Here is a 10320-nt window from a genome sequence, read left to right on the forward strand (position 1 = left end):
ACACACACACACACACACACACACACACAGCCTGTAACTGGAAAGGAATGAGTGGAGAAATGCATCTTGAGCGAATGGGATGATGCAGCTCCCAGATTTATGGGCTGAGATCGTGTTTCAGGCGAACACAGTTAGTCCTCATACACACTTTGCTCATTGGTCTGTTTGTGAGATTTGTGTTTATTCAAATACACAACAAAATAAAAAAAACTGACTCAAAGCGAGAATTACTTTGGTTGAATATTGTCTGTCAAATTTTAGTACAAAATGTTCATGTTTTATTGAGATTTAATGATTTATAAATCAGACATAAAATCCAAGTCTGATGGATTTTTTACCCCCTTGATAAAAACTCCCTTTATATATTATATATAATGTCAGGATTGGACATCTGGTCATAATAAATTAAACCCCCAGATTTTTATTTTTTTTTAATGGGAGGATATTTCTGTGACAATATATCAGAAAAGTCAACAGCAAATATGTTATTTGTATTTTGTAATTTGAATAACATTTTTCATTTTTAATTAAAGTATGTCTTTGTTGTTTTTTCTTATGTAGTCAGAATTTCCTAATATAAATGTGTCTACTGATTTTGAGTCGGTGCCTTTCCAAATACACACTGCAAACTAAATACATTTAATTCAATTTGTGAATCTTATATAATGGAACTGTCAGAAGTTAAGTTTCTAAAATAATATAAAACATCTGTTAAGTCTTTGTCCTAATTTAAATTCAAAATATTATAACAGATGCTCAAAAAACTAAAAGAATAAATCAATTTAAAAAAATTAATTGTAGTAAAATATTGTCTTTAGACTGTTTGTGGTATGTTTATCTTTCTCTAAGGGGACAGGGAAATGAATATATAACAAACGGTCTATTATCTGCTGGTTATTAGTGTAAATCTAAGATAACTGTTCTAAAATCTTCCCACACGCCCTGTTTCATGTGAACAGCCCTTTAAGTGAGAATGTAAAGCCCGTGGTGATATACTAGTAGTGGGGTGCAGACCAACTTCTGACCCAAACAAAAAACCTGTTCACGGTTAAACGTTGTCAGAACTTGAGCATGAAATGAAATACAAGACCTTTTATGGAAAAGAGTTCAGTCTTATAAAGTTTATTGACATGAGGAAAACATTGGGATAATGTTTAAATACTCTACACAATAAAGTTATTAAAAACATGCACATGTAAAATATAATATACTGTACATAAATATTACATAGTGGAGGAAGAAGAAGATAATAAAATAACTTCTAGCTGGTCTAATTCTCTGCTGCAGTGCCTGTGTGTTTTTAAGATTTTAAAGTTCGCCTCCAAAACCACCAAAAACTGGAGACGCCGTCTTGACTTGGAACAAACCTGACAAACGTTTTTTTAATAGTGCAAGAAAAAGACTTTACTCAAAGTTAATGGAATGCTCGACTCATAGCAGGTGTCGGTCTCTTCAGTATGGCTTCTACGGAGAAGGACAGAGACTCGCCCGACGTCATCTTGGTCCCAACGGGTTTGGACAGAAAGTCTTTGGCGTATCTGTCGTTCATTTTGGCGGCCTGAATGTCCTTGGCAACAGAGCCCTCCCTGAACTTGCGTGCTGCCTCCTCTAAGAGCTCTTTGCAGTAGGGCGCTCTGAGCTCCGGCCCGGCCGCTCTCTCACCCAGAGAGTGCTGCAGCAGGGAGTGGAAGGAGTTGAGTTTCATGGAAAGCTTTGCGGCGACGGCGTTGTTGTTGTCCTTGCTGCTCGGCTTGGTCAGGACTTGGCTGGAGTTCGCGGAATGCAATGAGTTGTTGTTGTTGTTGTTTGAATTTGGGAAGGATTGTCCAAAGCTCCTCTTTGGCGGGGAGAATGCAGAGCACTCCCTCGGCCCCCCCTGGGGTTTGGGATCGGCCCGTTGAGGGTCTACTTGTGAATCCTGCATAGCAACCACTCTGGATCCTTCCAGTTTAGTGGTCTCTAGCTCTGCTGGTTGGCTCTCTGCGGGCAAGGCTTTGGGCTCCCACACAGCACCATTGGGTTTCATATTCTGCACGGCCGTAGCATTGAACAGACACTGCTGGTAGAGCAAGGCGTCACTAAGGTTAGCTGCTCCGCGCGGCCACATCATGAAGCCTCCTCTGGGGGCCTGCAGTGGGTAGTGGCGGTAGGTTGTAGCTACGCTAACGTTTGACGAAATTAGCTCGACGTTAGCAGAGCCAGCTCCGGGGTACTGCATGGACAGATCCAGGCAGTTTGGAGCCAGGAAGTTGCACAGATCTTTGGGCTGCGGTTCCCCCTGGACGGAGGGCGAGTAGGCCGTCTTGTAGGAGTTGTACTCTGCGGCGGCGTGGTGGTGGTGGTGGTGCACCATGTTGTTGGGGAAGAGCAGTGAAGCCGAGGCCGCCTGGCTGCTCTCTAGCATCTCACGCTCTTTGTACTCGCGCTCCAGCATGATGCTCTCCAGCTCCTTGTCTGCGAAGGCCCGGCGCTTCCTCATGCGGTCGCTCAGGGGGGGCGGGAGGGACGCATTGGCCGCCAGGAAAGGGTCAGACTGCACCGGACGGTAACCTAGTGTCCACAAAAACAAAAAAGGAATCATTTAATATAACGTTTGTGACAAGTCCAATGTGTTTGGATTATAGGGGATGTCAAGAAATAACGAAATGCTCACAACATTGGCGTCAAAACAAAAGAGCGTCATTTAAAGGTGGAGTCAGCTTGTTGTCTAAGTAACTTTTTGTCAAAATCATTGAATATCTCCTCACAATCCGCTTATTGCAGTATGTAAACAAAAGGGGGGGCCATCGTAGCTAGCCCCATGACCGTATTACTGTAGGTTTTTTCAGCACACACACAGTCAGTACAGGTGGAAGATTGTGAGGAGATATTCACTGATTTTGACAGAAAGTGTTTTTGACAACAAGAGTCCACCTTCAATATAAAGTTCATGACACGTAAATGTGTTTCGGATTATATCGGATGTCAGGCGTGCATGAAGAAATACTCACAACACTGGCAAACATGCAAAAAACTGAAACCGAGGGAAGAATTTTCATGCTGGTTTGAACATTTTACGGCTGAATATAAATCACACTTAAAGGTGCACTATACAGTCTCATGGGAGAGAGATTTGTTTACATTGGCAGAGCTTGCAGTTAGTTTACCAAACATATTAACTCTACATGTTATTCTTAGTATTGAATACTTCTTATCATCATATATCAAATCAAAATAATTTTGAGGCACCTGGAACCAAACATAAGACAAGAATGTGTTTGTTAACAAAACTGTGGGCCCTGCTGCTGTAAACAACCACAGTGAAACAGTAACTTTTCAGGAAGCTTTCTAACTTGGATCTTGGTTTGTTTATTCTGTTATGAGAATAAATCTGTGACACACAAAGTTACATAGTGCACCTTTAATACTGTAATTAGTCATCTTCTATGTTGTGACAGGAAATTTGATTTTTTCTTTTTAAATGATGTCATCTGGTGTTCAAGCATAAAAGAGCCAAGACAAGTTGTTCGATCAAAGTGAAACAGGGACCGAGCAAGAGCCAAAATGGAGGCAGAAAAAAAAGCATGTCTCTTTCTTTGTCAGATCTGTTGTTACCTTCGAGGATGCTCTTGGCGAGCATGGTGGACGGTCGAATATGCCGCTGATATATGGCCCTCCTCTCTGCTGGAATTTGTTTCCCAGATATTCCTTTCTTGTCCTGATAAATTGAGAAAACAAAAAAAATGACATGGTTTGAAAAATGCCTGATCCGTCACAGCTCGAGGCCAACTGAACTCACATGTGTTTGGATAACGTAGTCCAACGTCTTAATAATAATCTAAAAGGTATATGTGGCTTATGATACCGCAGGATCACAATGTTAGTCAATGGAACATGAGGCCTACGGATTACTACAAAGTAAAAGGTAAATAATACCTTAAATGTTAAATACATTTATTTTGGACATTTAAACAGCAGTTGCAGAAAACGTTGCAATATTGGCTCTGTAATAAGTCATACATACAGCTGCACACACACACACACACACACACACACACACACACACACACACACACATTCAATTTCAAACAAGCATCTGGTATCATCTTTAAAATACCACAGCTGACATGCTTCATTATTTTTACCGCAGACATTCTCAAATATTTGAACACCGCAGTCAAAACACTTCAGAGTAATTAGGGCCTCGTTTAGTCACGATTTGTCTTTGAGATGGAAATGTCGGACCGTGTCACGGGGAAAGAGTGAGACACTGAGAGAAACCATAATACCGTGACATTTCTTTGTACGTTCTATATTAAGCTGTGTAACTATGCGTTTGTATTTACTTGAAACTGATTGTTTATTTGCTAAGGACAAGATGGAGAAGCCCTAAGGCATCTTGAGACGCCACTTTGAGAATCACTGACTGATACTCATGTTCATCCAGTCAAACAAACAGAGATATACGGTAGTACAAAGTTAAATAAACTACATTAGCTGGTCCACAGCACACGCGCCCAGATATCAGATACCTCCAAAAATGTGAATGTTTTATGCTTCAAAATGGTCAGCTTTACAAGATCAAAACAATGACTTTGAGGTGGTTGAGAACAAAGCAATGTCTTTAATTTGATTTAGTGACACTGAATTCATGTAGTAAAAAGTTGTTTACGTTTAAATGAAACACATCCCATACACAGAGCTACACCTTCCCACTCGTGTTTCTTTGTTTCATAATTTACATGGACGCAACTTGTGATAATATATAACACGCGCAAAACAAAATAGTTTTCAGGTTTAATATGATCATAAATTTAAGCCATTGTTGTTGCCCTGCAGCCTCAGACGAGCGTTTTCCAAAACGGACCGGAGCATTGGAGACGTCGTGGCCTTTTCGGGTCAATTATGAAGATTTACTATAAGCAGATGAGCTAATCCTCATTGAAGCAAATTTCTCAGAAGAGATTAAGGTCGAGGTGACATTTTGACAACAGTTTTTAAATGTCACCGTCTGGAAGGGAAAAGCTACCAAAACATTCGAAGTGCCGGTTGTTGTGAAATGAGCTGAACAAGAATAACATCAAAAAAACTGTGTCCATTTGTCATAGCTTGTATTTTATAACTAACTTATAATTGCGATGTAATTTATTTTAGGTGGAGAGATGAATATGTTTAAGGAATGTATTATATGCGTTGAAGACATGTTTAATATAGATTTTCCAGAGGCTTTTCATGGAGCAATTCTTAAAGAGCGTGAAAGGAACGCAGTGACTGAGACAATCATTAAATAAAGAACTAATCCTCTGGACGTGAGAAGCAGCAGATCAACATGTAGAATAAATCCTTCAGAGTGATAGAACGCTGCAACTAAGTCTGAGATGATAAACCTGGCCGATTTATATCATATAAGTTCAAATTTGATGCATTTGTTTAGTTTTATACTTAATACTGCCTGTGTTTTTTAGCACAATCAATACACAGAAAAGCAGTATTGAGTGAGTTGATATGGTGGCATGACTTTTAATGTGGGGTCTAAATGATTTATTACCTGTTACTAAATAAAAGATAAGATAAGATAGAATTTTAGTTTTAACTTTTTTTTAACCCTAACACAAAGGAAAGTCTTGCAGGTTGCTCCAAAATTACAGAAGCAAAACCAAAGAATACAAAAATAAGCTAAATATTAAAAGGCTAAAAAGTGTTAAAAAAAACATTGGCTAGGTTTACAAAGCGTAAAGTCAAGTAATGCAAAGAAGTCATAGGCCTATTGCACATTAAAGTAGCTTTGAAGCATCTGAATGGATCAAAAGTTAGTCTTTAAGCATTTGAAGGCAGCAAGGTCAAACACATTAACCTACACCTACACACACACACACACACACACACACACACACACACACACACACACTTACATATCCATACCCACACACAGGCCAACACTACGTACACACAAGCGGGGCCTACGTACCTCCGTAGCTTGTTGCCTCCTGAGCGCCACCTGCGCCGCCATCACCCGCTGCCTCTCCACCACCAGCAGGCAGTTGGCGCACTGGCAGTCCCTCCAGCGACAGAAGCGCTTGTGGCCCTTCAGGCAGGACACCACACCATGGTTACGGCACCGCGCGCACTTTGGGGTCCGGCTGAGCTTCCTCTGTTCCCCTGGTACCAGCTGACCACCGCCTGCGTTACCGTTGCTAGGGCCCGGTGGCTTTTCTTCTTCTCCTTTAACGGAGATGTCTTCTTCGTCGTCGTCGTCTTCGGGCCCGAGTGGAGCCGAACCCGGGCGGCTGCTGCTGCACGTGGATTCGGCTCCCAAGTCGTCGCTCTCGGTCTCCAGACTTTCCACATCGATTTCAAACTCGCAACCGGCGCTGTCTGACATGTCTGCTGCTGCCCAGAGTCCTCCGCCGGCTCGCTCTACACCCACTTTATGTCTGGAGAAATGAAATAAAGAATTATTAATAAATAGTCCCTCCAAAATGTCCTGTAAAACAAACGTTGTGCATATTTTATAAAATAATGCTTTTTTGGCCAAGTCACTCTTTGAAAATAAATTTTAATCTCAATGGGAATGATTTAGCTTATTTTAGATATAAAGAGTAATTATAAAGAATATCTTACCAGCCTGCCCTACTTCCATTACCTCCCATAATAATAATAATAACTAAGCTCGAGTTGTGTGTGTTAATGATATTTTAAATTAAATTGAAGGCTCACGCAGTGGATTTTATTTTTTATTTTATGTTTTACTTCTAAAACTTGGCAAAATCCATGAATTAAGAAAAACAACATTAAGAAAGACGGCCTATTTGTACATTACGCTTTTTATCCAAAACGAGTTCCAATAAATTCATTCAACCATGAGTACCCACTCAACAGCAATAATTATGTAGATGAGCTTTAAATAAACCAAAGTGTTGCATACGTGCTTTATTAGCCTATATTTATTATTCTTCAAACAAATAAAATAAACTGTCTGAATGAGGGGAACAAGTCCAGACAGTGCACAGCAGCACTCACAGCGTCAATATCAGAAAAATAGGCTACAATCGATACGGACCTATGTGGGCTATGATTTGAATGTAGATTGAATGCTATATTAGACGTGTATTCTTGTATCGTATAGGCCTACATTATAGAGAAAATGAGTAAGCATATATATATATATTAAAAAAAACTCGATTAATCTATTAGAAGCCTAAAATAAACCACATCAAGAGAACGCCTTGTCTCAACACACTTAGGTATTCACTGTGCCCCAGAAATGAAGCCAATTGAGGTAAATCGTTGGCATATAGTCGGTTCTTTAATGCATTTCATTTGGTTTAAACTTCAGACTTCAGACGCTCCAGTTAACATTTTCCTCCCAAAGACTTCCGCGTAAAATAACAAAAAAGCCAAAAGTTTACCTCCAGAAGTTGAGTCTCGTCCAGCAGTGTGGAGCAGCCGCGAGGTGGTGTCGTCAGCACAAATAACTACCGTCCGTCCAGACTTCTTAATTAGCTGTTAATTGAGCGGTTGTATATGAGCGTCTCGCCCTGAACAGATCCAACTTTCCTCTGCAGCGGTCGCACGGTGCGCCACTCCTATGAGCCGCTGTAGCCCGAGCTATCTGCGCGCTGATTGGCTGAGTCCAAATACGCGCTGACCAATGAAATCACGAGCGGTTATTCGGAGCGAGGAGGGAGGGTGGTGGGTCTCTCAATTACAGTTTACAGTTATCAGATGACTTCTCCTTTGTAACGAGCGCATTTTAGGTATCAAAGCAAGAATTAAAGCAAAAAACTGGTAAAAGTCTTACTTTTATTCATAATGTAGACCTATAAAATATATTCATATCAACCATACAGATAATTCAAATTGAGTGCCATGATGTTACATCCCCTGTTTTTCCCATGAAAAATGTTTACACTGCTTTATTTTCCAGGGCTAATTTGTTTAACTGACGGTTCCCATCAATGGTTTCTTTGTCTTTGCTAATGGGTGATGAGTCCACAATGGGTTAGGGTGCAATGGATGTCATAATGCACATTTTTACCCCTAAATATTTTTTTTTATTAAGTAGGCTATTACTGTAAGCCTATTTTTGTTAAGTTAAAACCTCATATGAACTATCAATTAATAATCAAGAGACAAAAGCACACATACCTGAATTAAAGGGTCTGATAATAAATATGTCAGAGTGAAATGTTGACTTGTAATAGCTGATAATAAATGCTGTTATTGACTTATGTTATTTATGTTTAGGGATAAAAACATGGAAAGCTACTTAAATTGGCCACAACTAAACACTTCCATTTAAGAAGAAAAATAAAGGCATGGGCCTAATTTGTTAACGCGTTTGACATGAGTTTTCATCCATCATGTAGGCCTATACATCTTTTAATTCATCACTCACCAAAAGTGAATTCAAGCTCCCTCTTTCAAATGATAGCAGATTTAAAACTATAATAAATGATTGAGAACAATAGATAGCCTATTTGCATCCTTTAAAAAAAAGCTTATTAATAATGGTTTTAGGTTCACCAAAAATGTATAAATTAAAAAATGGGCATAAAACATTTGATGTGAGGGCCATGCTGTAAGTATGTTATAATAGTCACAATCTACCCGCATAAAGTGTCGGATCCCCCCGTCAGTGCATTGACACAGAGCGCGGTTTGAAGTGCACAGTGACAGGTGATGGCTTCGTCCTGCAGGTTGTTACTCTCTGTCCTTACATAGCAGAAGTAACTCGGGATCTAGGGATGATTACAATGTTTTCACAACAATCAAACATGAGAAAGAAAAAAGAACATCATGTCAGCAGCAATGCACATTACGAAATGCACGTAACAACAGCAGAGGAAACCCCGACCTAAAATAAACCTACAGCGTTACATCCTTACCCCTAAACATTATTTGACTTTAACCCTATTGCAATTACATTAACCTTTACGAAAAATCTACTTAAGGCCTATATAGGCATTGCTAATACCTTGTCCCAAAATGTTTAATACACTTAATTCTATATATTTTCACTTACACCACCAAGTCATCAGACTAAATATTTTCACGTAAGGAAATTTGATCTTTTTAATAATTAAGGCACATTTTACACACTATATTAACATACTATAATACAACTCGTTCTTATTTCTATGGCTGGGTGTGACCAACGACTCCTGAATATAACAAAACAATAAAAAGAGATGGAATGTCGACAACTTATATGTTTGGCTCTTTGTTTGCATCTCGCTGACGGAGGAGAAAAAGAGACACGTCGTGTAACGTTTACTCAGCGCTAAGTGACTTCCATGGGAACTGACCGCGGGACAATACAGACGCGCAACATGTACTGTAGTGAAATAGAGGAAGGATATGAATCTCTGTCACGGATGTATTGTATTTTTTCTGTTTAAAATAAGGGCAGGGTGCATGGGTCAAAGTCAGTCACTTGTCTTTTTTCTGTTTCAAAACCTGCTCGACTTGAGTTTCAGCGCTTCAAAATAATATCTTAAAAGAATCTTAATCAAGCATTATATTAAAAGTCATAGCGATACTTTGTTACATGTATCATTGTAGTAGGCCTACTACATACTATGTCAATTTATTTATTTCAGATTTTATTTGATTCTCTTTGTATTTTTCTTTGTATGAAAACAATCTTATTGGAAAAAAATCTTCACATTCTTTAATAGGAATGTGAAAGTTTATACAGCTTTACTTTATTTATACAGGACCTTTCAAGGGCACGGAGTCACATAGTAGGCCTACGTTACACAGGCACACGCATAAAACATTGATGGAGACACGACACGTCGTGTAGTGAAAAATGATTAAAGTATAGGCCTACTAAGACCTAAAGCACAGTAAAACAGACAAAAGAAGCATAAGAAGGAATATACAGATTGTTTGTGATTTTTTATTTTGTATTATAAATCTATGTCTTGAATAGAACGTGTTTTCTTTCTTTTTATGATGTCTCTATAAGGACAATAATGTGTATTTTGTATTGTTTTAGTGTGTGTATTTCTTTATGCTTATACCGAACAATTAAATGAACGATGCAAACGGATACAAAAAATAATGTAAGTAATGTAAATTTTGATTAAATCCTTTTTTAAATCCACATTATTTACCTTAACAGCTCAATTTTAAGTCCTTAAAATCCTTTACCCCTTGATTAAATATAAATATACCTTTTTTATCTTCTTAAAAATCTTCCCTCCTTTTGTGTGTGTTTTTATCTCTCCGTGCCTCTTAACGGATCCTCCATGTGTGGAAGGTGAAGACGTCAGGCTTTGCAGGTGCAGCTTTATTTGCCCCTTCGTCTTAATTTATTACGGGAGGTTACGAGCG

The 10320-nt window shown here is 39.0% G+C and overlaps 1 protein-coding gene across 1 annotated transcript; it reads right to left on the reverse strand.

Moving 5' to 3' along the window:
- Nucleotides 1-1173: 1173 nt before the first annotated feature.
- On the reverse strand, nucleotides 1174-7526 carry dmrt2a (doublesex and mab-3 related transcription factor 2a). The gene is made up of 4 exons (XM_080048422.1): nucleotides 7389-7526; nucleotides 5948-6413; nucleotides 3595-3697; nucleotides 1174-2550 (listed from the first exon to the last, which is right to left on the reverse strand). Exons 2-4 carry the CDS (start codon nucleotides 6359-6361, stop codon nucleotides 1415-1417), a joined length of 1653 nt encoding a protein of 550 aa, XP_079904548.1. The 5' UTR covers nucleotides 6362-6413; nucleotides 7389-7526; the 3' UTR covers nucleotides 1174-1414.
- Between the last annotated feature and the right edge of the window lie 2794 nt (nucleotides 7527-10320).

This window comes from Ammodytes marinus (genome assembly GCF_949987685.1).
Source record: "Ammodytes marinus genome assembly, chromosome: 2".
Classification (NCBI taxonomy): Eukaryota; Metazoa; Chordata; class Actinopteri; order Uranoscopiformes; family Ammodytidae; genus Ammodytes; species Ammodytes marinus.

Bases quoted from the DNA above. Each gene is read 5' to 3' on its own strand.
- dmrt2a (XM_080048422.1), bottom strand. From the start codon at position 6,361: ATGTCAGACAGCGCCGGTTGCGAGTTTGAAATCGATGTGGAAAGTCTG. The intron at 3,698-5,947 runs GTACGTAGGCCC...TCAATTTATCAG, and splicing joins GGAGGCAACAAGCTACGGAG to GACAAGAAAGGAATATCTGG. The intron at 2,551-3,594 runs GTAACAACAGAT...TGTGGACACTAG, and splicing joins CGCCAAGAGCATCCTCGAAG to GTTACCGTCCGGTGCAGTCT.